We start from the raw sequence: 26,719 nt of genomic DNA, 5'->3' as shown, positions 1-26,719 counted from the left end.
GGTTGTTGTTAGTTTATTATGATAAAACCTGACTTGCCAGCCAAAATTAGATCCCAGTGGTAGTGGCTGGCCTGAGCTACATACAAAGAAAGTCATCTTCTGACAGCTCCTCCCTAGAGTACCAGGATGGGTAGGACCAGCATTCCCCTGGTTCACCCACCCTTTCTGATGCTGCAGCCGGCCAGGAGGATGCTGGGTGGAGAAGCGGTCTCTGGCAGCCGGTAATTTTACTCGGAAGGGGCATTATCGCCAGGCAAACCTCTCACCCTCTCACTGCTTTCTGTCACTTTTCTATTTATCCCTCTTTTCTGTTTAGATTGAGAGTCTCAAACTCTGCTGTGCCTAGCGCAGCCAGCCTCCAGCCTCAGTGGATGTCACACCTGCAATTCACTGTATAAATACCAAGAACAAACTTTCTATGAGCCCCTGAAGGCTTTACTGCGTCTTGGAGGCATATTTATTTTAAAAATAAACACATCATGAATTCATAAAAGAGACATCCAACTTGCAAACACTTGCCAGGAAGGGTAATTGCGTTCAAGCAAGATCTAAGCCGTATGTGTAAGGGTTAGATTTGTCTTTTGATTTGCTTGAATATTCATACTGTCCTCTTTAATTTTGCCTTGAGTGTAGAAGGAAATAAAAGTACCACTGTATTTGTCTCTTTCGTTGACACAGGGGTGTTATGGTGACACCCCCACCCCCCATTCAGTATAATATCTGGGTAACTCAACAGGTAGGCGCCTCTGAGAGGAGATCTGTGAACATCCTTAATAGGATTGGAAAAAGTAGTAATTGTATAAGCAGTTATACAGATCTGGTGACACAAAGAAACTTCAAATTCAAAGGCCAGCCTAAGCTGGAGTCAGAAAGTGGGTCTTCTCAGCTGTATATGTATATGTATATGTATATGTATATGTATATGTATATGTATATGTATATGTATATGTGTGGTTTTATCGGGGCATCAAGGAAAAGCCCAAACCTCAAATATTATAACCCATAGCTGCAGGGTTCTAAAAAAAAGGCTTTTATTTGAAGGCAAGGGGTGGGGGGATAGTTCTTGGTACACTTTTTGACTTCAAATGCAACTACACTGTGAAATTCTTCTAGATTTCCCTGGTGAAAAACATGTTTCCGTGTGTCTGTGTTTCCCATAGACAGACGGAAACTGCATATAGACCAGCTGCAACGGGCTACTAAGGAAAATGTTATAGATGATGCTGTAAGGCTTACCTTGAACAAGAAGAGAATTAGATTGAAGACTTGTTCATGGAAGCAAAAAGCGCAGTGGATCAGAGTGGAGAGTTTGTCTTTGAAACAAGTAAAAAAGCAGCTTAATTTACTACTAAGCATCAGTATTCTTTAAACGTTTCCTTTGTCTTACGCATTCTTGAGCGGGTGTGCTCTATAGGCGAGATGTTTTTTGTTCAGATTAAAGACTGAATCACTGACCTTTTTATTGAGGAATGATAATTAGAGGGATGAATACAAATTGGATCATTGAGGAACAAACAGTAGAGGATTGCAATCAGAATATCTGCTTGGAGGAAAAAATTTGTGTCTTCTCACTGTGAATTACAAAGCAGCAAGGCTGAGCCGCAGTGGTCAGGGCGATGGGAAGGCAGCACCAAACATCTGTGGCAGTGGCAGATCCTTGCTAGGTGTCAGCCTGTGTCCTAGGAAATGGTCTTTCAGAGATAAGCAGCAGCCACTTTGGCCTTTGGTTGTTCTGTGTGTATAAAACTGCTCATAATTAATGCTATTATTATTATTTGTGTATTAAAACACTAATTGTCCCCTCAAATTCTTGTGTCAAATGCTGAACAGGTGGGTGATGAGAATCCTTAGCTGAAGGAACCCCTGATCTAACCAGAAACAAAAGCCACCCTATGGAAAGCAGACCAGCAGGACAAGCTGAGACTGGGAAGCCAAGACCCCTTGTCACTATCCCAGCATCCAAACTGGGAATCATTTCCTGTAGCACTTTAGAACTGTTATAGAATCATAGACTCATGATATTACAGCTAGGATTGTTTTGCTGTCCGATAGGGCTGCGTCTAAGCACCTGTAGTTCTCGAGGTCACCTCGTTGCCCATGAGATAATTATTTCTCTGAAAAATGGTGGTCTTTATTTTCCATTTCTTGAGAGATGTGCCTGTCCAACGGTGACACAGGAAGGCTGCTCCCTGGCGTGCAATTATGTGCTGTGCTGGAAGGAGAACGGATCGGCTTGGGGCATCTGCGGTGCGACTGTCAGCGTTGCTGATGGCCCTGTGGGAGGAGGTTGCTATCCCTTGCAGCCCTTGTTGTGTCTGTACTTCAAATCTCTGGCAGCTGCAAGCTGGTGAATAATTCAGTGAAGCCCATCATCGATAAAAGAGAGATTTTGAAGGGTTCTTTGGGTGGAATTGGAAGTGCCAGCTTTCTGAGAAACAAGTATATTAAAAATTGACTTCATGCTATCAAGATAAAGTGCATATTTAGCCTTTTTAAATTTTTAATGTAATGTCATATTTATTCTCTGTCACTTCCAGATATCACGGCCCAGTCCTGCAGTGGGATTCCAATGCATCTGTGGTTCTGTGGAGATCCCGACGAGCAAATTAACAGCAGAATGGATACAGGCTCTGAGCTGTGTGCCTTTTCCTGTGCCTATTGCTCCTGCCAGTACTGCTGGTTAAATAAGGTAATTTATCTTTTTCCTGAAGTTGGCTGAGCCGTGTGTTTAATTTATTTATATTATTGACTGTGTGGAGGACTGCCCTGGTGCCAAATGTCATCTTCAACTGCTTTCTGCCACAGAAATACATTCACATACAATGCAAACACTGCTTCCTTCCTTTGATATATGTTTCAACACTTGCTTAAACCGAAAAGCAAAATATTTACTCAGACTGTAACTCCACTTAGGTAAAAGGTGGCTTAGGGTCCCTAAGTCTTAGGTGTGTATGGAAGTGACGGGGCTTGTAGGGCCACCAGGTTTCCCAAGAGCAGGCTCTGAACAGGCAACGGAAGGACAAGCTGAGAGTTTCTATTCTCTTCCTTCTCTCTTTTTCTCTTCCTATCACCCGGCAAATTTACTCCCTGCGTCCACTGCACATTTAGACAGCGGTGAGCTCTAACTTCTGTGTTTGCAGGCCAGTGCAAAGGAATCATTGTTTTGCTGTGCTTTTCTCTGTGATCACCGTACAATCCCAGGCTTCACCCAGTGCTTTCCTCACCCTCCCTCTCCTGCATGGGACAGCAATTGCCATTTGTACAAAGGGAACAATTTTTTCACTGCAAAATGCACTTTTGTGGTGGAGTTGGGTTTTGCTGTGAGTTTCTGTTTGTTTGTTTCTTTGGGTTATTTTGATTGCTTCAACGGGGATTGGGTTTTTTTCGTTGCTTTTTGGGTTTTTTTGGTTGCTTTTTGGGTTTTTTTTTTTGCTTTTTGTGTTTTTTTGGGTTGCTAGGGGGGTCTGTTTCACTTTTTTGTGGTTTTGGTTTGGTGTGTGTTTCGTTTTATCATTGGAGTATTTTGATTTAGGTTTTTTGTTTAAATTGTTTTGACTGAGGTTTTTTTTTGTTTTGTTTTGCTTCTTTGTTTTGGGTTTCTGTTTTGCTTTATGTTTCTCTTGGGGGTTTTGGTTTGGTTTGAGGGTTTGTGTTTGTTTTAACTTTGCTTTTGTTGGTTTTGTTCTTTGTTGTAGTTCAGTTTTCTGTTGTTGGGTTTGGGTTTGCTGTTATTGGGTTCAGGGGGGTTTTTGTTGGTTTGTGTTTCTTTCTTGGTTTGGGTTTTTGTTGGATTTGTTTGTTTTTGTTGGGTTTGTTTGGGTTTTTTTGTTGGGTTTGTTTGGGGTTTTTTTGTTGGGTTTGTTTGTTTTTTTTGTTGAGTTTGTTTGGTTTTATGTTGGGTTTGTTTGTTTGTTTTGTTTTTTATTATGTTTGTTTGGGTTTACATTGGGTTTATTTGGTGTTTTTTTGTTGGGTTTGTCTGGTTTTTTTTTTGTTGGAGTTGCCTTTTTTTTGTCGGGTTTGACTGGTGTTTTTTTTTTTAGGAGTTGTCTGGTTTTTATTGGGTTTGGGGTTTTTCATTGGTTTGGGTTTGGGGTTTTTTTTTGTTTTGTTTGACATTTTGCTTTGGTTTCCAGTTTTGGGTTAGTTTTTTTTTTTTTGCTTTACCTTTTTATTTACTTCATTTTTCTCTCCTACCTTTCCTCATTCCCAATTCCCTCGTTTCTTCCAGCATCTCTATCCTCCTTCACCCCCCCGCTTCCATCTGCTCACCTACCCTGACCCCGCTCCGCCCCACGACGCTCCAGGCCGGGTTTTGCCGGGCGGCCCCGCTCCGCCCCACGGTACTCCGGGCCGGGCTTTGCCGGCTGCCGGGGGCGGGCGGGGCGGTTGCTGGGCGGTGCCGGCAGGGGGCGCGCGGAGCCTTGGGGGGGGCGGTGCAGGTGGCGTTTCCGCGTTGTCCCCAGCGGTGCCGGCGAGGCGGCGGGGCAGGTGGGTGCGCAGGGGACGGGGAGGGGGGACACAAGGACAGCGGAGCCACCCGCGGGGGCCAAGCTAAGCCCCGGCAGCGGGGAAGGGACCGACACCTGCAGGCGGCGCTGGTGCAGCCGAAGCGCCGATGCTGGGCTCGGGTTTGGGCTCCTCAGTGCGAGGACACGGAGGGGTTGGAGCACAGGGGTTATGAGCGGCAGCTGAGGGACCTGAGGCTGTTTGGCCTGGAGAAGAGGAGGGGACACCTCATCGCTTCTTACCTAAAAGGAGGTTGCAGAGAGGTAGGTACTGGTGTCTTCTCCCAAGTGATAGGACGAGAGGGAATAGCCTCGAGTTGCACCAGGGTAGGTTCAGGTTGGATATCGGGAAAGATGTCTTCATCAGTTTCTTCATCTGGTTGCCCAGGGAAGTCGTGGCTGCCCCATCCCTGGGGGTGTTCAAGGCCAGGTTGGATGGGACCTTGGGCAGCCTCATCTAGTGGGATGTCCTTGCCCATGGCAGTGGGGGTTGAATTGGATGATCTTTAAGGTCCCTTCCAACCCAAACTATTCTATGATCCTACGATCAACAAGGTTCTCGGGCGCTGGCAGAGGCTGCGCAGGGAGGTGGTTGAGTCTCCATCCCTGGAGGTGTTTAAAAGCCTGAGGTGCTCAGGGATGGTTTAGTAGTGGACACGTATGGTTGGGCTTGATCTCAAAGGTCTTTTCCAACCAAATGATTCTACTCTGGATAGCAAGTTTTTGGTGATGCCTGGGGTCAGGCTATTCAGCAGTTTCTCCGTCAGCTGTGAATGTGATTTTCCTGGTTCCCTTGAGGTTATCCATGATACAGGCTGGCGTGCGATTCTCCTGCAAGGGATTCCTTGATAAACTCTGGCCCGTGCTCAGCACTTCCCTGCGATGTCCAATTCTTTCTAAGAAACTTGATGCTTCTCTGGAGTCTGGGAGGTGCTGATTCCACCCTGCCAACCTCCAGCCCAGGAGGCCTCCTGAGCTTTTTAGTATATCAGAGTAGTGAAATGAGTCTCTCTAATTGGCCGTTTAGATGCTAATTTCCTTCTCCTAGGCCTCTGCCAGATCAACCTGCCCCAGAATGTGAGTCAGAATGAGCCTGCTGTCTTCATGAATTATTCACTTTGCACAATGCACCTGCCTGGCTGGGGATCAGAAGGAAATAGGGCCAAAGTCTGATAAATAAAGATACCTTTTGGCAGGTGGAATACTGCTGGCTTTCCTCCCCAGCATTGTAGGGTGCTGGGGAGCCAGAAGACTGCTTTGCTTGGGTGAAAACTGGTTCTTTATAGCTTGCCCTATATCAAATAGCCATGCTAATAAGTGCCTCATTAATACAGGATCGTTGGTGCCGTATGTCAGTTTTCCTGGAGAGCTGATTTTATCTTCACACTGTAGGACTGGCTTGGCCCCCTAAGGCATTGTATTCTATAAGCTTTTTGATAAGCTGTATCTTAAAAGGAGTTGGACTTCTTGCCACTCCTGCTAAGATTGGAAAGCAGCTCTGGTGCATGGGAACCTTCTTCATTTCCACCCCAAATCACATTCTCACTTGCTCCTTTCCCAACTTGGCCTTATGTGATAGTGAATCTTCTCTCCCTTTCCATGTTCTGAGGCTGGGTTGTGTCTGCCTTGAGCTGGGCCAATCAAAATCAAATAGAAGTCTCTCAATGAGGTTTTCCCTGTTTCACTGGTGCTGGTACTGGTTAGAGTGAGCCTTCATGGTGGGACAGATGGGTAGAAAGTCTGTCTGATTGGATTCTTAAGTTGTTGTCCCAAAACTTGCCAAAGCTTTGTAGTGTTTATCTGGAGATTGTGTTTTCCTTGTTTCTGTTGGCCCAAGCTGCAGAGCTGCATGTCGAGTCTGATCATATTGGATTCCTTGTGTTGCTTGGATGTCCGTCTGCTCTTAAGGGTTTGCACTGACGGTGGGGATTTGCCACAGTAAGGAACTGAAAAAGGCTGTTTCTCAGCCATGTCCCTGTGTGCTTTCTCCTTTCCTGAGCGCCAGCAGCAGGGAGGTGAGGAGGATTGCTTGGCTCTGCTGCCCTTGTGCTTCCTGCCTCCTTAGCCCCTATAAAACGTCAATGCTTATAGCAGGCTCTTTTGCCGCTGGAGGGGCTGAAAAACTGCTTGATGTAGGCATGAAGGGGCAGTTCAAAGTGGTCTGTGTGTGAGAAAAACTTTTATGAAGCCTTGATTCAGAGCTGCTCTTACGCAGGCACAGTTACTCCCCTGCTCTGACTCTGAGACTTGGCTGTATCTTGAAAGTCGAGTGTGTGTTTTCTGCCACACTTCTACAGCCCCAAGGGTTATTCTGTCACTTTAGAACAGTTGTGTGCTTTGAAATACAACTGTGGCACTAGGATCTTTAAAACATGAATGGAGGGCTTGCCTCTGGACCAAATAGCTTTTATTCACTGCCTGCTTGCTCTTGTCTCTCTGCTGTGTGACTTGTGTCTGGGAGGAAAAGGGACTGGCCGCCAGTGGAGGGGAGGAAGAGGCTGGGTTAACCTTATCTATCTCTGCTAGTCATTTATCCTCTGTCATAGCAACAAGAGCAAACACTCACTTAGTTGCTAAGGTTTCCTGGGGATAATGGGGTCTGGTGCGCAGAGCAGAGAGTAATTACACTGCCTCTTTGAGGGAGCAACAGCTAAAAGGAAAAACAGACCAGCACGGTACCTGGTACAAGCTGAGAGTCCTGGGGGAGGTGATGCCCTCCAAGCAGGCAAGTTAATTATACTGGCACAGCTCGGCTTGGGAATTGGGAACTCGTCTCTGCCCAACTGTTTAATTTTTATTTTTTAAATGAAGTATTTAAAAAAAAAATTGTCTAATTAATTTCCTATAAAAACAAATTAATATAGACACTCGCTGCTTAGCTGAAATAACCAGGCGAATGAAAGCTGACTGGAGAGTGCCTTATGGGCCTGTACAGGACATTTTTGTATTTGCAGGGCTCCAAGGAATTCATGCTTCGTGGGCACCTGTAATCAGCCCAGCTGCAGGAGGGCTCGAGCAGGCTGTGCTTTCGCTGCTGTCAGGAGGTGTTTTCTACTGCAATGACTACCTCAAAGTCAACAAGACCCTTCAATTTTAACTTTGATGTAGCCAAGGTAAAGTCAAAATGTGTTTGAGGTGGAGGAGTGGGGAATGGACTTGGTGTAGCAAGATAATGCTGAAAGTGTACGTGAACTGAAAAGGCAAACTGATAAATATAGGACAGAAAGCTGTTAAGGGTGTTAAAAAAGGAGCCACTGACTGGTTCAGGGAGTGCACGATCCAGGAATCGCTGAAGGCTGGGAGGGTATTGTGGAAAAATATTGCTTTTATGTATTTTGTTCTTATGGTCTTCTTTAAGCATCTGCTCCTGGAGCTGATCAGATAGCAGGTATTGTGCTCACTGGGCCTTTGGCATGACCTGCTGTGACTGTGCTCTGTTGTTAAGGTAAATATATGTGATCTGTCTGCTGAGAAAACTGGTCTTGTCTCACAGGAGAGCCTGAATTGCTTCGAAGAGTGTCGTGTCAAAGGGCTGTGTCTGCTTACTGCTGTCAGCCAGGGCTAGCTGTGGCGTGGACCAACACGGCAAGCTTCTGCCATCACTGTCACTGGTGGTTAGTTGGTACCAAATGTGCTGGTGGTTGGATCAGGAATACATCCGGGAACACCTCCCGCTGCTGTTTTACTGATGCTTTGGGAAGGTGTTGCTGCTGAAGGATCTGTGGCTGGCTTGCTTGGTGGGGTGAGGTGGCGTGGAAGGGCACTTGCCACTCCCCAGCCTCTGCCTGGAGGATGTGCTGCCCCACTACTTCATCCTTCAGGCCAAGTAGGGGCTGTCCAGTGGGAAAGATCCTGCTCACTTTGCTGTCTTGTGGTCACTCTGCAGGGATGTGGGGTCAAGGAGCAGTGTAACCCTGCTGCTGTTCCCTTTGCTGAGACCCCACCAGAAGACTTTTCCCTTGCAGACTGAAGTAATTTTCTCAGGTGCCTTGTTCTCTGGCTGCAGAGTCCAATTCTTATCATTAGAAGTGATGTTACGTCAGAGCTGCAGGCGGACATGTGCTCACTTAAGCATCCTCTGAAGTGCCCCTGGCCCCATGCAAAGGGCTGGCTCGCTGTGGGGCAGCGCTCCTTCCTTGCAGCACTCTCCTTAGCTCCTGTGCCAAGAGCAGCCAGGTGGACTCAGATTTAATGAGGTGGTGTTTCACATGACTTCCTCCATCACAGGAAAGGAACAAACAGGTGGAGTGTTTTTAAAGCAGGTCACAGAGTATTGATAAGAGCTCCCTTTTCATTCTTAATTCAAGTAAAGAGCAGAATCTTGGAGTGGGAAGTTTTCTTTCTGTAACGCTGAGTACTTCTGCTTTATTCTGTGTGCAGGTGGGCCAAGATCTGTGGATCTTTCTTGCCGCTAGAGACTGGCTGCTTCTGCCCTTTGTTAGTTTATGGAGAGGAGGTTGGGGAGGGGGATGATTTGGCTCAGTAGGTGTAAACTGGAATATTGAGAGAGAACACAGAGGAGTCTTGACTGCAAGAGAGGGGTGTTTCACCACAGCCCGTAGAAATGATTCCGCAGGCTGTCGTGGTTTTTCTGTCTTGGTGTTTCTGATTATGCTGATTCCACCGTACTTCTTGTCCTGTACGGAGATAAGAGGGAGCATGCTTCATGCCTTCCAGATACCGGTACCATGTCTCTGGCATCATTCCTGTGGCTGTGCAAGATATTCCTTTCCATTCAGTCCTAGTAGTGCTCCCATTTCCACCCCAGCAGACTGTGGCCCACAGTCCCATGTCAATTCTTGTTTTCTTCCCCAAGGTAGTTGTGTCCAACTGCACTAGGCTTTTTTCAGAGGCAAAGGCGCAAAGCCACCTGCAGTGCCAGTCTGTATCAGAGGGAGCAGCAGATACCCAGTGCTGCTGAAAGAAAATGTTCCTGTAAATATTTTAGGGAATAATCTATCTGGAGACTGGTTTAGCATATGATGGAACTCTGAGCTGTGTTTTGTTTTCCTTCTCTCCTTGCAGATGCTGCTTAGGGAATGGTGGAGAACAGAAAGCATATGCTGAGTAACAAGTGGCAAAAGAGCATGACATTGCTTGTTTTTGTTCAGTCATGCTGAGAAAAGCGCTATGGAATGAGGCTGGAGAATGAGTTTAATCTCTCCTGAGAAAAATGCTTAGCTGATGTGCTCTATTCTGACTTGCCTTCAGCTCTATTAGAGCAGATAAAGCTCTGCAGAGGAGGGACAGATGTATTCAGCACTGCTTTCTATCCTGAAAGGACAGCTGCTGGTGCACTCCTCTGCCCTGACCAGGGTCTGGGGCCCATCTCCAGCTCTAGCTTTTATGCTAAACATCCCACAGCTGCCAAGTGCTGGTCACATCTGTATGGTTGTGTGCTTTCAGCCTCACCAGTGAACATTCTGTAGGCTGTGCTATTCTTCAGGTGTATGTGACGAGGAGGGAAGAGTATGTGGTATTTCTGAAGAGTTACTTAATGTATTCATTTGGGGGGGTGGTACGGGTGCATATAATCCTGTAACAGCACATCACAGGCTTGGAAAACATCTGCAAAATCCCAGGTCAGCTGTTTTGTGTGAAATTTTAGCTTCTCTCTGTTTCTGACGCTGGCCCGGGGGCGAAAACCTCTGTATTCTTTTGCAGTTAATGGTTGATCACTCCCCTGTGTGTGTGCTGCTGTGGGATGTGTGTGGGGACTGCATTCTCTCCTTGCTTGAGATCACGAACAAGATGAAAAGAGCAGGAGGTGTTCTAGGACAAAATCGAAATGCAAGCCCACAGCATGTGTGGCACTGAGCAGAGTGGGGAAAGCACCTGGTAAATCATGGATGCCAGGGTTCAAAGAATTCTTCTAGAGACAATCCCTTTAAAAAAGGGATCACCTTAACTGATGTAGTAAAAGTTCAAAAAATTGTGTGCACTTCTGTATCCTTCCTGTCTCAACCATCTTCTGAACCCTTCTTGCAGCCCCCCATCCCCTCCTTGCCTCATTTTGCTGTGCAGTCAGATTGTGCTGCTGAGCATTATGCTGAATTTTTACAGCCTTCACCTTTTTTTACACATCTGTCCCCTTGCGCTGAAAGAAACCTGTGCTTCATGTGGATTTCCTCCTCTTCTCTCCTGTCTGCCGTAAGCATTGAGTTTTGAGACTCTTCTCAGAAACTGGATGATCAGAGAGGAAGGAACCGGTTCATTGTTTGTAAGCATTTGGGCTCTCAAGGCTGATGTGGGATTTGGCAGGAGATAGCTGTCAGCTCTCTGACACGAGTTAGTGTTTCTGCACTCGGGGTTGAGTGTGACACACGTGAGCTCAGCCTCGGGAGAGAAAGATCGATTTGCTCAAGCTGTGTGCCTGCCTGTGTGAGAGAGCCAAGGTCATGCAGCCTCCGTGCCTGGCACAGCAGCAGAAAGCTCTGTGTGTCAGCAGTAGATAGCAAGTGTAGATGCAGCACGCTGAACCACAGGCAGGCACTGCTGAGGTAAGTGTGCTGTGGATTGAGACCGGAACATGTGTTTTCTTGGGAACTACTGCACAGTTGGCAGGTGATATTCCTTGTCTGCTGTTGTATCTGATTTGTGTTTGCCAAAGAGCATTAAATACGTTATCTGCCCTGCAGTTATGGTTTCAAAGCTGGCAAGTGTCTGATCTGGGAAAGGTGAGTATTAATACCTGGAAGCTTGTGCATTAGGGTTATGAGACTCTTGCTGTGCTGGAAGGTAAATCCAGCTGGACAAAAGCTCAGTACATCAAGGCTAGTTTTGCCTCTACTGAAATCTTTCGGTTGTGCCTGTCCCTTGGCACTTTCCATTTGTGTGAGCTGCTGGTAGGACTTAAAACTGCTTAGCTGCAAGGTCTCCTTTGGGAATCTGTTCCAAGAATGTGTGGAAGTTGGCTCCTGCTGCCTTTACTGATCAGTTCATGGTGAAATTGCCGTTGAACACCAGGAATCACTGCTGTGATCATGCTGGTTACAGGAGGTGCAGTAGAACTGCTGAAAGAGGCGCTGTCTTAAACATCAGAGAATGCAAACAAGCTGCTATTGTAGGCTGTAGTTATAAATATCAGGCTATTATGGAGGCAGTTTTAATGAACGAAATGACTTGCCACTATTCATGCTGATTGTCGCGTGGGTTTTTGTTTGTTACCCCATTAAGAGGTAAAAAAAAGCAACTGTGGCTTCTTTGTGTCCTTTAGGGTGTCTTTCTCTGTCAGTACTGCAGTGCTGGGCCTCTAGAGGTGATGGGGCAGAGATTATTCTTACAAACAGTGCTTTTCCCTAGTTTGAAATGAAGCATCAAAACTGACAAATAGTCTCTGGCTTTTGTTCAGAGTGCCATAAAATCTAAACTTCCAGCCTTGCCTTCAAGGTATTTGAAGGTATTTATTGTCTTATATTTTATGAGGATAATGGTGTGTTTTTATCGCTGTCTGTGGGTAAGAGTCTGTCTACTTCTACCACGTGCGATGCCGGCAGATCACCTTTGTTTTGCTTGCCAGAAGAGTGGTTAACAAGGCTGTGGCAAGCTTTCTTAAGGGTGGGGTGACAGCTGTGCTCAATGCTGTTGTTTGCTTCTTACAGGTGTGATCCCTGCCTCTCCTCTCCAGCCTGGTGCTATGGCCTACACGATATTTGGCAGCGGGATGGGCCAGTGGGTGTGCCCCAACGACCGGCAGCTGGCACTGCGTGCCAAGTGAGTCCTTGCCAACCTCCTTCCAGCCTCAGCTCTGGCCTGAATGGTTTCCCAGAATCTCTGTGGAGCACTGGCTGGTTAGGAGACAGGAGATTGCCTGTCACAGCACCCCTCTGTGCTCTAGAAGTGTGCTACTTGGGTAGGACAGGAGCTTGCTAAGCTAGGGCTCAGCGCGTGGCTGCTGCTCAGAGTTTCCAGCCTGCAGTGGAGTTTGCAGCAAGGCTGGTGTGAGGTGGGAATCTATGCCACCAGCCCTCCCCTGAGTGAAGGGAAAGCCTTGGAGGTAGGCTCACATCTCTGCAGCACCCTGAATATAATTGATAGCTGCCAGCACTCTCTTGTTTTAGAAACTTGTCATTTGATCTCATTTTCCTCTGAAGTTAAATTACTGCATTACTGCAAAAGGGATGGAGGTGAGTCAAGCACTAGAATTGTATTTGTTGGTGCTTTTCCTTCTCTGGGAGCAGGTACCATGTCACTGCCACCTCTGCTCGTGTCTGAATCTCTGGGGTCAGCTTGTTGCAGAGTGTTAGACTATAGGTCACCCTGTGTCTGAGGGGACTGCCTGAACCTTAACAGTGCACACCTCTGCCCCTTCTCCAGCCTTCACCTGAAAGCCTCATTAACACAGCTGTGTCTGATAGTGCCTTGCATTCTGCTAGCAGCCCTGGCTTTATCCAATCACCTCTAAACCCCTACTGAATGGTAATTAATTGAGCTGTGAAAGCTTCTGCCTGTGCCCAAGTGAGCTGAGGAGAAATGTCAGCTGCTGTACGTGAGGCAGAGAGGGAAGTGAGTTGCTAAAATCCTCCTGTGGGCCTGGGTTAGACCAAGGGAGGAAGCTGCCAAATTTGTATTTCCAAGCATGCCTGGCGGTTTGTGTGCTTGACCTGAGGACCTTAGAAATATGTGATCTGGAGAGAGGAGGGAGTGGGTAATCCTTGTGTTTGGGAATCTGCTGTTGCATTTGTGGTGTCTGGCACTATTCTGGCAAGGGTGCCCCTGGGATAGGCAGCCCAAGGTGCACTGGGCAGAGTCAACCTCGAGTGAGGACATGGAGAGGTAAAATACAAACTGGAGCAGAAAGGGAAATGAGGGGTAGAGGGAGAAGTGCAGCACTTGGTACTGCTGGAGGGGTGGTGTGGTGATCTGGTTAATGAGAAGAGACTCCTGCTTTGGGCGTTAGCCAGAGAACAGATTTCTCTGATGGAAGGCTGACATAGAGCAGGCTCTGTGTGCCTGGCAGGTTTGGCCTGTGGGGCCGGTCAGGGCTTTTGCGCTTTCCTTTCACAGCTAAATTCTTCTCTCCACCCTCTCCCACAGGCTCCAGACGGGCTGGTCGGTGCACACGTTCCAGACTGAGAAGCAGAGGAAGATGCAGGCTTTGAGCCCACAGGAGCTTGAGGTCATTCTAGAAGTCATCCGCAAGGCAGAGAAATTGGACATCATCGAGCAGCAGCGCATTGGGTAGAGTCACGTTCATTTGTCCCCTGCCCTCGAAAGAAAAGGTCAGCGCAGACAGAGGAATGGCTCTGCTGGCTGCCTGAGCTCAGCCCCTATCAATCAGAGCATCCCTTAGGTCAGTTATTTTCTCTCATGCTGCTTGTTTGGAGGTGATGAGCGTTGAGAAGGATGTGATGTTTTCCTTCTCTCCATGGCTCAAGCTTTTCTTACGCCTTCTTTGGACCTTGGGGCTTGTTGTGCATGCAGCCAGTGACACGGTCCGTGGTAAATGCAGCTTGTGCTAGGGCAGCTGCCCGGGTGTCTCCAGAAGAGGCTGGGGAAGGTGCCGAGCTGTGCAGCTGCACCCGTGGCTAGTGGATGGCACGGCTCGGAAACTGCTGCTGGCAGCAGAGTTAAGTTTTCCCTTGTCTGCAGCAGCCCCCTGGGATTTTGCTGGGAGCAGTGAATGAGTTTATGTTCTAGTTGGCTGAGCCTTCTAGAAGGGGTTTGCTAGCTTGAAATATTTAATTTACGGACATCCTTTTGCTGCTGTAGAATTCCATTTGCTTTCAGTCCTGCTGGAGGTCCAACTTCAGCTGTGTCTGTGCTCTTCCTACACTGACTGCCTTTAAAGCTGGGGAGTTTGGCAGTCTTGCAGCATTTCCCAGCAGCGTCCGGTGTTTGTGAGGCAGGAAACCCCGGTGACTCCCAGCCTGTGTCCAGCAGGGCCCATTCTGTGCCGCTCTGCTTCGTTTATCCCTGTGCCGTGCACATTACTGACTGCTGACAAGAACTGACAGTGATGTTGGTGTGATACACGAGACACCGCAGCAGCCCCAGAAGCAGCCAGCAACCCCAAGGGGCTGATTGTTCCTGTGTGGTTGATGGTGTTGCTTGAGAAAGTGAGGCCCTTGCTGTTCCCATGCTGAAGCAGTCTCTGAATTGCCTTTCTTAACTCCTGGGCGTTCTCTTGTACTGAAGTCAGGGATCATAAATCCAGTAATGATGGCTCAATCTGGCTGTGCTGTCTGACCACATCACCATAGGCAGTACCTCTTTCAAACAGACCTTGTCTTGCTCTTGGTGTGGGACTTGGTTGATGGGACATTAGCGCTGATGGGAATGGGGTTGCATGGATAGCAGGGATTGCATTTCCTCCCTGAGCCGCATGCATGTGCGTGGCTGTGTCTGGTCGCTGCTTCTGATAAATCGCCTGGCTGTTATCGTCCCCATCAACAAATGAATGCCTGAGAATTGTCAAGCAGTGATTTCATGACAGCAGTCTTGCTCTGCATGCTCTCCATATCCTGCATCCTAATTGCATATCCTGCCTTCCTTCCCTTTTGTAGTCCTGCTGCTATGGACATTGTGCATACATATGTGCTTCCTGTCTTCCAAGCGGGCTGTGTAATGAAGCAGGGACTAGTTACTGGCATTTCTGTACTGCAGCCGGGCTCATTCTGGTCTAATGGCTTCAGTCTGGCTTTCTTGCTTCTAATGGCATGTGGACAAATCGTGTGCCTGCAGTGCTCCTTGCAGGGACTGTAGGTAAGAACGGGGCAGGGCTTGGCAGATCCAACTTCTCTGCCTTTTTCCAATGCTGTCTGACTTGCTCTGATCTGAGCATTAAATGCTTTTCCTGCTCTGCAGGCAGGAAGTCATTGTGCGGAGACTGTGTGGCCACAGCAACACTGAGCTGAAGGGCACTGGGACAAACCCCTCTTGTGAGCCGTCTGCACTGCACCCACTAACTGAGTCAGGCCTGGCAGTGTATTTGCGGTTTTGATTATTCTGAGCCTGGTGAGCATTGGTAGATGGATTTACAGAAGTTTGTATCCCCTCAAGTCCAAGAGGCAGCTGATGGGAAAGAGAGACTGAAGTGAAGGTGCATATGGTCCCAGCAAGTGGCCCTGAACTGCTCAGAAGCAGCAAAGGTAGGCTGAGTCTTTGATTTCCCAGGTGAGCGCTGTGACCTCTGCTCTGCCTGCTTCCCCGCAGGCGCCTGGTGGAGCGGTTGGAGAACATGAGAAAGAACGCGATGGGCAATGGCCTCTCCCAGTGTCTGCTCTGCGGTGAACTGCTCGGGCTGCTGGGAAGCACATCTGTCTTCTGTCAGGATTGCAAAAAGGTGGGTTTGGTCACACAGGTTCTCCCTGTTCCTGGTAGATGATCTGTCCAGGAAATGCTCCCAGGCCTCTTGGAAGCTAGGAGGCTCGGCAGAGTTAGGTAGTGCTGTCAGACCATTGGGTTTTCTCTTGTACCTTGGTTAATTTGCTCCTCAGGACCCTAAAGAGCCTGAACTGCACTTAGCGCTGAGATGGGGTGCATCGGCCCGCCTCTGGAGCTGCAGAGTGGGAGAAGGGGCGGAAATGTAATTCTGTTGGAGGCAACTCGTGGAAAGATCCATGTATTTTACTGTTGTTTACTGCAAGACATGCCCTTAGACCTTCCAGTGTTGTGTCTCTTCAGAGGACTCAAGTCCATCTTCAAGTTCCAAACCAGTGTAAGATTTCCAACCCTGATAATGTAAGTTAGCCTGTGCCTCAGGGGCGGTGTTTGTGGTGTTGGCTGGACTGCACGGGGGCTCTTTGAAAGGGGGCAGCACTTTCCAGGAAGGCTGCTGTTCTGCCAGTGTCCCAGGGACAATTGTTTCTTGTCTAGGCTCTGCATCCAAGGGGTTAATCTGTATTGCTGTGGAGATGATTTCCAAGGCAACCACCTTATCCTCCCTCTGCTGGGAGGCTGCACTTAAAGCTCATCTTTCCCTGGGGAGATACCTCTGTAAGTGACTTTGCCTCATCGTGTTGGCTGGGAAGAGGTGAGGGTACCTGCTAGGATGTGCTGGTGATAGGGTGGAAGGTAGCAGCCTGTGCTGACTCTGATCATGGTGGTACTGGAGTCAAGGAGACACTTGTCCATGTCACCTACCCTGTCACTGAGGAGATATCCCACGGAGACCACAGGACAGCACTGAGTAAAACCTGCTTCTTTCTTGTGGCGTGGTGCATGTTGGCACCCCTGTGGTCAAGAGCCACGTGCAGTCTTTCCCACTGGCACTGCTGGAATTTGTGTGATAGAGTTCAGTGCAGCCAGCCTGCTCTGCCTGAGGTCCATGGTCGGCCGCAGCTCTGCTGGGCTTAGAGCTCTTGTAGGAGAGGGGAGAAGGGTGCTGGGTGCTGCTTGCAGTCAAAACCCAGGTCCCAGCATCCCTCAGATGTGCTGACTGGGCCGGGAGCTGCTGTGAGCTGAGCTGCCTTTGCTGTCCAGGGAGTTTCTCCGCTGCATGCTCTTTATAGAAATGGCTTGAGTGAGGCAGGGGTTATGCAGAGGGTTACTTGTAAGGCAGTAACTGGAAAAGTAAACATAAGTCTTTGAACCACTGAGTCCTAAGCCAGGTAGAAAGTAGCCCTTTGGGGAAGAGGTGGGGAAGGAAGCAGCAGTAAGGTACTGGGAAAGGAAGGGTCTGGCTTAAAGGGGAGCTACTGAGCAGCTTCCCTGGAGAGGAGCACGGGCTCTCTGCACAAAGTCTGTGAAGAAAGAAGGGCTGGATGGCAGACAGGAGGTGACTAGCTGCTTCCTGCATTTCAAGCGTGCAGAATAACAGGATAAGCTGTATTCTTGACTTCTTCCCTTGGCAGTTCTACTCTCACCTTGTCCAAAGCCAGCTAGGTCACATTGACAATGTTTTCTAACAGCCTTCCTGTGAGCCTTGTCCTCTAATGAGGAGGCAGAAGCTGATGCAGACCCTTCTGTGCCCTGTTCATTTGCAGTGGCAGGTATTAACCCCTCCAGCTAGTGCAGCTGTGTGAGCCCGAGGCTCCGGGAGGGCTCTGACCAGAAGACCCCAGAGAAGGGCTGGGTTTCTCTGTGGTTATTCCCTTTTTGCCTGGAGTATGGGCAGTTCAGGAGTAGTCATATCCACGTTGATTTAAGATGAAACCCTACTTTTCCAGTGTGCATTTTGCAGTTGCTTTCAGCTTGGCTGCACTTTTCAGCTGTGTGCAAGCTCAGGGCAATGCTGACTGGGTGCCCTGGGCTTCTCCCCTTGCTGCTTTTTAATGTTGTGGGGCGAACTCGGGGAGCAGTGAACCCTTTAGCAGGGCACACAGAGTAGACTGTTACTTTAAGCTGTTCCCTCTCATCCAGGGATATCCATCACTCATGCAGTGTTGTATGCAATAAGCAATGCCTTGTCAGGGAATTATGGATTTTTAAAGTTCATATTTTTATTGCTAGTGTTGCTCTGTTACCGCCTCATTGCAGCTCATTTAATTCAATAATAGGAATTGTTGTAATGACGCATCTGAAATATAGCAAAGAACTTACCTTCAGCAAGTCCTTTCTGCTGAATAGAGGCTCTGTATTTCTTGTAGCACGGTGGATTCTCTGAGCACCACTTTCTGTTTTGTGAAGAATATTTTTAATACTAGTTTTTATTCTCTTAGAAATAAATGTGCTATGGCAAGACAAAGCTGTATGCAAATCCAGGTGTGCTAACAATAGCAGTAGTTAGACAAAGCATAATGTGTCATTTATCATGCAGAGGGTATTGGTATCATATATAAAAGGTGAAGTATAAATAGGAGGAGAAAGTGCTTTATCTTGTACTTAATAAGGAATGGGGCTGCGTTTAATGTCCTTGATTTTTATGTCTTCTTCTGAGGGGTTGTGAGTGATGCTCAATTTTCCAGCTAGTCTGTGAAGAAAGGGAGGAGGAAACCTCCTTATATTGGAGGAACTTTAAAAATTTATGGCTAGGAATAAAATCACTTGGAAACTTCCACTAGAGGGAGTGTTTGAATGTGCTATACAGGCGGGGACTGGGATCTTTGAGGGTATTTATGACCGAGTTACTCCCTCAGATTTTGGGTTGAGGGGGGAAGATTTTGGGGTACTTCAGGTGGTGTCTGCATATTGCATCTGCAGTCCTTCTTGGCTTGGGTAGCACCATGTTGAGTATTGATGCACCAGACCCAATAGTTGTTCCTTATTTCTCTGGGAGGATGAGGGCAAGGAGAGGAACAGAGAGATGGAGAGGAGCACCGACCTCTGTGGGGCTGCTGGTGCTGTCTGCCACTTGCTGTGCAGTGCAAGTTGGGAGTAGACCTGCGCTGGACTACTCTGACCAAAGTAGTTGTGTTTATTCCTGCAATGAAGCCATTGCCTCAGGTGCCATCGTTTTGCCACTCTGCTCCTCCAGGCGTGGGCACTGATGGCCGAGTGAGCCACTAAGACTTTCCTCCCTGGACAGTCATGGCTCAGAGGAGGAGCAGCCTGGTTAGGGGGATGTGTAAAACCTTAGCTGGGGGGGATTAAATTTGCACGTCTCTCTTTGCTCTCCAGGGCCCTCTTGTGAGTTGCTTTTGGTTGTGAGGATCAAAGAATTCAGCCGATTTCTCATTCAAGCTGTCAGCCAAGCCTGATACACATCAGCTTCATTATATAATATTAGGTGATTCAGGTTGTAAATGGCTTGTAATGCCATCGGAGACATGAAAGTTCCCTTGTGCAGCAACAGAGGCCGCGCGGTGCTATCAAGCATTCTGCTCAGGAAATGTGCGTGTAGGCACAGTCGTGCCCGCTTCCCAAGCAGCCACAAATCAATAGTGCCAAGTGCGTGCTGAAAGGGAGGGGAAGCTGTGGGGTGTAAGACTACCTGTGGGAGGGAAGGGAGTAGGGGGATTCCAGTCTTGCACATACTTGTGCTTGTTTTGTACTTGGTTACAGCTGCTTTCCATGCCACAGTGATTGGGGTTTAGGATTTAGAGGAATAAAAAAAACCTCTCTAGAAATATGCCTGTTCATCATGAGATTTGATTCACGCTGTCCGGTTTTCTTCTCACCCTGCAGTCAAGGGCTGTGCTGTACATTTACCTTGTCCATGAAGACCTGTAGCAGCTTCCTGCAATCAGTGGTTCTTGAGGCTAAATAAGAAAATTGTGCCATGTTTAGGTTTTTAAGGAAAGCAAGACAGAACTGTGAGGGTAGATGCTTCTCAACCTTCTCTCTCCCAAGGCCTATATGGCTGTGGGGAGTTGCTAACACCGACATTTTTCCCTTTTTTTTTCTTTCCTTGTTTCAGAAAGTTTGCACCAAGTGTGGAATAGAAACCTTTGGAGCTCAGAAACGTCCTCTTTGGTTGTGCAAGATCTGCAGCGAGCAGAGAGAGGTAAAATGCAGCTGTGGAGAGATGGGGCTCAGCAGCATGTGCCTAGCTGCCCCAAGCCTGTGTTGAGCGTGTGTGGGCTCTTTCCTGTGCTTGGGTCTGGAGAGGGGAGCTTGGGATGGGGTCCGGGAGATCAAGCAGACTCCATGAATACACACGATGGTGACAGCTTTGGTGTGTGAGGGGGTGGAAGAGAAACAAAGACACCAGTTTGTGCAGCCTGCATGGCTTTGTGTGGTTTTTCTACCTGGAGTCGTAAAGAGTTACCTTTTGCTGCTGTGCTGTTTCCCTCCTAGCTCTGTGACAAATAAACTTGGCTAACACTGGTTCTTTAATACAGCTGGTGAGGTCTAAATCATAACTGCAATATTTGTCCCTCTAAAAATAACTAGGATTGCAGCTTTTAAGTCTGTTTTCCTCCCTGCCTGCAAAATCCCATAACTTGCTGGCATTATGGGCAAGAGACTTCTGATGCAAGTTTCTAAATTTTATATCCTTCATCCTTGACTTTACACTGCAAAAAGTAATAGCCTGCCTCGATTCTTGTCTGCCAGACAGCATCCACCAACATCAGGGCTTGCTGCTCTGCAGTAAAATGAAGTCCGTGAATTTGTTCTGTGATTATAGAAGGATTTTCATTTGTTCTCATCAATTTGTTTTGGTCTTTTGCTTGTGGTCCTTGAACATCAGTCCAGTGCAGCTATTTCTGACCACTGCAACCAACTGTGAAACCTGGGTGCTCCGTTAAATCACTTCTGAAAGTGTAGTGAGAGCATTTCTGCAGATGTCTGAGATGCTGAATTATTTTTATACTAGTTCTGGAGACTTAGCATTACTTAGGTTTTACAGAGGAGGGTTTTTTCTGCATGGGATCACTTGCAAAGTTCATGTTCAGGTAATATGAGGGGTATGTGGATGCTGCTGCTATTTGGAGCAGCAGTGTGGGTATGGGTAGGGCCAGCAGAGAGCATTCCGACTCCTTCAATATTTCTAATAATTTGATACACTAAATCATCCAGATGTTTTGAAGTCCAAACGGATGTTCCAAAATGGAGAGTGAGGCAGATCAAGGTATTTTCTGTGTTCTGAGAGGAGATGGGTATGGAACTAAAATTGACTTTTTCTTCTATTGTGTTCTTCCTGTATTTTTTCTCATCCCACACTGTATAATTTGGATTTTTTCCTATTTCTTATAAAAATAATGAGGAGCTGTGGTCACAGGACAGAGAAGAATATTAACCTGGCCAGTATGTGAGGTTACAGTAACCTTCAGAGCTTGGTCTCTCTGTGAAAACTGAGATACGGCCCAAACACTTCCCTAATGAAAACGGATGGAACTTTCCCTCTTTCGCTAAATCAGCAGCCTCATCTTACTTCCCATCCCTAAGCTTCATCTTTATTTATTTTATTCCCTTTAAGGTCAGTTCAGGCCCATCTCCCTTCTTGTTTGCACTGCTGCTGGTGCCCTGACCAGGAGAAGATTGGAAGGGTCACAATGTGGACACGCAGCCAGGCATCGAGTCATACATCCCCCTTGTCGTCCCACATGCTCTGCTTTTATTTTGGAGGAAGGCAGGGAAGCATGGAGAATTAGCAGAAGCCTTGAAGCATGACAGCCAGGGCAGGGAAGTCGAGGCGATATCAGAATAAATGTCTGAAAAGCGGCTTAGATCTGGTCTTCCTTGGGAGTCTGTGAGGAAGAGGTGAGGCTCTTTGGCCTCAGGCTGATGGCTGGTGCTACTGCAGTTCTTGAAGCTGGTTCGGGTGTCATATTACAGGGCATGCACTAAACTGCCAGGTTGCTTTTAAGGGCTTGTGTTCACAGCCTGTCCCTTGTTGCCGTCTGTTTCTGTGATCTGGACCTGTCTTGTATTGCCATCTGCTCTGGACAAAACCCATTTGGCCATGCTGTTTGCTAAAGGTTATATTTGCTATCAGTGAGTGCAGATGGATGTCTGTTCTCTGGGATCAGATATTCTCATTTCTGTCTAACCTGTATGGCGAGGAAATATCAGTCCCATTTTATTTCCTGGGATCCAGGCAGGGAGCTTCAGGAATCCTCTGAAGCGCTTTGGGTTGTGTGATGCAGTAACAAGCCAGTACGACCTTTCCTGGTGGATGAGAAGCACAACATGAGCCAGAGTTGTGCGCTTGTGGCCCAGAAAGCCAGCTGTACCCTGGGCTGCATCACAAGAAGTGTGAACAGCAGGGTAAGGGAGGCGATTCTTCCCCTCTGCTCTGCTTTGGTGAGACCTCATCTAGAGCCCTGCACTCGGTTCTGGAGTCCTCAGCACAGGAAGGATGTGGATCTGTTGGAGCGAGTCCAAAGGAGGGCACAGAGGGCTGGAGCACCTCCTGTATGAGGGCAGGCTGAGAGAGTTGGGGTTATTCAGCCTGAAGAAGAGAAGACTCTGGGGAGACCTTAGAGCAGCTTCCAGTACTGACAGGGGCCACAGGAAAGCTGGGGAGGGGCTCTTGATCATGGAGTGCAGGGATAAGATGAGGGGTAACGGTTTTAAGCTGAAAGGGGTGAGATTTAAATGAGATATTAGGAAGAATTTTATTTTTTTTTTTACCACCTTGTGGATGGTGAGGTCCTGGCCCAGGTTGCCCAGAGCAGTGGTGGCTGCCCCATCCCTGGAGGTGTTCAAGGCCAAGGTTGAATGAGGTTTTGAGCAACCTGATCCAGTGGGAGGTGTCCCTGCCCATGGCAGCAGGGGTGGGACTGGGTGGGCTTTAAGGTCCCTTCTGACCCAAGCCATTCTATAATTCTCAGTGCATTTCTTCTTTAACCCACACTAACAAAGCACATGCTTAAAGTGGGTTTGTCCCAGGCCACAGAGCTCTGGCAACACCCCTAACTTGTAGGGCCATGCTCAGACCCCTAAGCTTGGCCAGCTCTAATGGGTGAGTGTTTGATACTGGTCCAGAGTGCCTTCGCCCAGCAGGTGTGGTGAGGTGTGGTATTTCCAAGCTAGGCAGCTCCCTTAACATCAGCACTTTGATCGCCATCTGTAATTTTCTGAACCACCGCTCAAGCTATTTGGGCATGATATTTATGAAACTCTCAGCTCTGTTAGTGAGAGACTGTCAGGCACTGAAGTGAGAAAGGGAGGTCATTCGGAAACCTGGATGGACTAAATGATGTCAGCTAGAGTTAATAAGTGTCGTCGGGCTGGGACAAGAACCTAGGACTGTAATTGTCCTCTTAGCTTCTGCCACATGCTTAGTGAGCTCATGAGTCTTGTTGCCCGCCAGGATCCCAAGCCAGGATGGTGGGGCTGACTTTCACACACACTAGCTAACAGCTAAAGTGCATGGCATTGTTCTTACGTGCTAAAGCTTTCATCCCTCTGTCTTCCTTGTTATTATTTATCCCTGTAGGCTTAATTTAAGCTAGCATAAGTTTAGTGGCATGTGGTAGTCATCTTTCCCCTTTTGCTATGTGGACAGAATCTCTGCTTGCTTCAGTTAGGATTAAACCATCCATATGCCTGTGTCGAAGGAAGACTAAAGAAAGAATCTATTGTTTACGTCAAATTTTCAGTTGGAGTGTTTGATGCCCATAGATCCCTTTTGGAATCCTATCCTCAGCCATTCAGAAGCGTTCTTTGCTGCTTTCTGTTTCCTTGAAAACTGGGAAGACTGTGCTGCATAGCAATGAGGAACAAGTTCCTCTGACACTGTCTTATTTCTGGAGAGCGGAGGTGATTAATGGATTCTGCGTGCTGCCAGCGTCCCAGTCATCCAGAAGCAAGACAGCGTGTTTGGCAGCACTCGAGCTGCTGAGCATGATGTGTGCATGCCAGGTGAAAGTCTCCAAGCTGCCCCTGAGGTGCTGGGAGGAAAGTACAGTGTTCAAACGTGGCCGGGACCTGGCAGAGCCTCTATGTTCCTACTGGCAAAGAGAACATCCCCAAGTTCCAACAGACACCCCCGCATCATAAGTGCATCCCTTCTTCCTGAAATAAGATAGACTTCATCTGCTTTAGGCCAGAACTGGCCTGCTGGAGATACCTCTTGTCCCAGCTTTTTGCAGAAACATCCACTGAAACCCCTCTTTTGTTCTCCCAACATTCTGTAGTTGTTTTCCTTTGCAGTGTTTTCTGAGGGCAGTGGAATTAAAGCAGGTGTGGATTGATTTTTATTGTTCCTGCGAGCAAGGGTAGGAGCTATTTCAGTCAAGCTCACATTCACTTTCGAGGGCAAGAATCTCCCTTCCTTCTTCTTTCCTCTTTGTGCTGCACTGCCTTTCTTGGCTATACGTCTTGCACTGCCTTTGTGAAGGTGAAGCATGGAGGGCTGATCCTCCTTGGGGCAGTCCTGTTTCTGCATGTGTATCAAGACCCCTGGCGCGATCAGGGATGCTGATCCCTGGCTGTAGCGAATGGTGGCAACGGGTTTGCAGTGAGCGTGTTTGCTAACTTGGCAGTGAAGCAGTGATGCACCCACAGGAATGAGAATGCAGGGCAGAAAAGGAGCGAGTCCTCCGGCAAAAAGGGCTCATTGCAGCAGCTGTCAGAGAAGCAAAACTGCCTGGGAGGAGCTGTGACACAGGCTGGAATGATGCTCTGCTGCCAGGCCTCTAGCAGAGCACGTGAGTTTGATAACAGCTTGGGCAGCAATGCCCGTGGTAAATTAGTTGAGTGTGGCAGAAATCTGCCTGTCACCTCTTGGCCCAAAGCAGTAATGGGACCTGCTAGGTTTTGTCAAATCCCTGCCCAGCTGTTTAACTCTCTGCACTGCCTTGTTTTGACTCATACCACCAGGTACTGCAAAGCACCTCCTGAGTTACCATTTTATATATGTAACTTTTTTTTTATATCCATAATTAGCGATGCTATCATCGTAATTAAAATCCTCTTGGAAGCGTTTGTGCACATTTACATTTGAATTGACACATCCAGAATTGTAGCGATAATGAAAACAGTTTCAGTAGGGTGGGGGGAAATGGCTTTTTTTAAACCCATTGAATATGAAAGAGAGTGACAGCTATTGGAGACCTCTTAAACTTTTAATTTGCCCCCTCTGCTTCACTTTCCCTTTAATGTCTTCTCCTTTGATGAATGGCAGTGTCATGGCTGGCTGCATTTCATGGTTTATCACAATAAACCCTGCAGAGGAAGAAGATTACTGCGTTGGAAGAATGGAGTTGTCTCCTCCCCTTTTGCCCCCAAGCCTTCCCTTTTCACATATACATTCATATCATTTTGAACATTATAAGCCAACATAGCCCAGGGTTATTCCTGCCTGGTATGATGATTTCTTGGCAAAATACCATACTGATGGAGGGGAGTGTTTATTTTGGGTGACTCTGGATTGAATCGAAGTGATGTGCACCTGTTTGCAATTCAAACAACTCATCAATAGCCTGCCATATTATTTTGGGGGGTGGTAGCAAGTGGTTAGACTCAAACGGTGTCCTCTAGAATAGAGCCACAGGGGAAGAAAGAGGCCTGATTGAGAGGGGAATGATAAATCATTGAAGGCTGGCAGCCATCGCAGTTTGAGAAACGATGGGGTCAGAGGTGCGATAGATTTTGCTGTTCCAGAAACAAAGCTCCGAACAGCAATTTCACTGCCTTTTAATTTTCTTCATCCTCGAGTGCTGAATGTGGGAGTTGACAACAGATTGCTGTAAATAATGTAATTGGAAATCTCTGTGTTATGGAAAAGCAGATGAATGCAAATAACGAAGCTGAAGAGCGTTAGCTCTTTCTCTCTGCCAGTGGTTTGCAGCGTGCCAGAGCCATGGTAGGGAGCTGGGACAAAGTGAGTGTGTGGGTATGTGCTGCGTGAGGGCAATGGCAACGAAGTCGTCCCTGGGTGGTTGAGTTTGCAGGTGCCGTTCTCTTCATGAAGCATTGTAGCCCACGAGAACCTGCTCTCCGCCTTTCGGCTGCTGAGAGATGGAGCCAATAATGCTGGTGTCAGCATGGAATGTGAAGGTAGCTGTTTGCCTTCGCACAGCCCAGCGCGGGGTCCTGCAGAGGAATGAGGCTGCAGAATGAGAGCAGCTATTGTGTGGCAAAGAGTAGCTGGTAGAGGAAAATGTGGCTTTGCAGCTGAGACCCTTTCAAAGCATCCCTGTGGGACATGTGGCTTGGTAAGGTGAACTCCAGGAGGGCTGCAAGGGTGTGTTATGATTCCTTCAGCTGTGACCATTTCCCTTCAACAGCAAATCCTAGTGAGTTCTCTAGGAGCTTGTTTTAGCACTTGTATGTTCAGAGAAGGAGAAAGAGGAGGGTGAAATTTGAGCAGTAACGTGCATTTCACCAGGGCCCAGTGATTTTCTGTTAGGTCCCATTTACAGGCTGCACTTGAATGTGCTGGATGAAAATACGCATCTGCTTCTGACTGTCTCATCCTGTAGCTGTAATGATGGCTTGATGCAACTTTAATAGGAGTTTTATCAGGGTTATAAAAGGCATTGAGTTCTCTGGACTTGTCATGGCCATGGCTGTTAAATTGGTTTGAAGTAATAAAAAAAAGGAGTCTGTTGCTAATGTAGCTCTTCTCCCCCGTGTCCTCCTCCACTTCGCTTTAGGGTAGCTGAGGTGTCAGGGGAGGCAGAAGGACAGGAGCCTGAAGGAAGTCAATATTTAGTGTGGATTTTGGTTGTGTTTGGCTGAGTTAGTTTGAGTGCAGTGGGCAGGGGACGGCTGCAGCAAATGAAGCGTGGTGTGGCTGCTCTGTTCTGAGCCACAAGGTGGACCACCCTGTCCTGATCTGGGATAATGCAGGTACTGATCTTCACTCCCTTCTCTCAAGCACTCAGAGTGAGGGTTGATCAAATATCACTTAAAATTGGGTTGTTGCAACAGCCTCTAAGGGTCTGGCTGTCCCTCTTGCTGATGAAATTCCATCTCTACCCAAACGCAGGCTGCCA

At 47.7% G+C, this 26,719-nt stretch overlaps 1 protein-coding gene across 7 annotated transcripts in view; it reads left to right on the top strand.

The window, feature by feature from the left end:
• The window catches only part of RPH3AL (rabphilin 3A like (without C2 domains)), a 47,517-nt gene that overhangs the window by 349 nt on the left and 20,449 nt on the right, over nt 1-26,719 (top strand). Inside the window, exons 2-7 of one of the 7 annotated variants that reach the window (XM_009558496.2) lie at nt 2,538-2,689; nt 7,463-7,621; nt 12,110-12,221; nt 13,545-13,688; nt 15,663-15,792; nt 19,747-19,833. In XM_009558496.2, the coding sequence (XP_009556791.2) occupies nt 12,145-12,221; nt 13,545-13,688; nt 15,663-15,792; nt 19,747-19,833 (438 nt within the window). In that variant the 5' untranslated portion in view covers nt 2,538-2,689; nt 7,463-7,621; nt 12,110-12,144. Of the gene's footprint in view, nt 1-2,537; nt 2,690-4,406; nt 4,492-4,624; nt 4,773-7,462; nt 7,622-7,889; nt 7,954-10,880; nt 11,009-12,109; nt 12,222-13,544; nt 13,689-15,662; nt 15,793-19,746; nt 19,834-26,719 lie in introns of those variants that run through there. The other 6 variants (XR_008453149.1, XR_008453148.1, XR_008453150.1 and 3 more) reach the window with 6 other exon arrangements.

Source organism: Cuculus canorus, chromosome 20 (genome assembly GCF_017976375.1).
Source record: "Cuculus canorus isolate bCucCan1 chromosome 20, bCucCan1.pri, whole genome shotgun sequence".
Classification (NCBI taxonomy): Eukaryota; Metazoa; Chordata; class Aves; order Cuculiformes; family Cuculidae; genus Cuculus; species Cuculus canorus.
The sequence above is the reverse complement of the archived record's forward strand: the minus strand, read 5'-3'. Positions and strand labels throughout refer to the sequence as shown.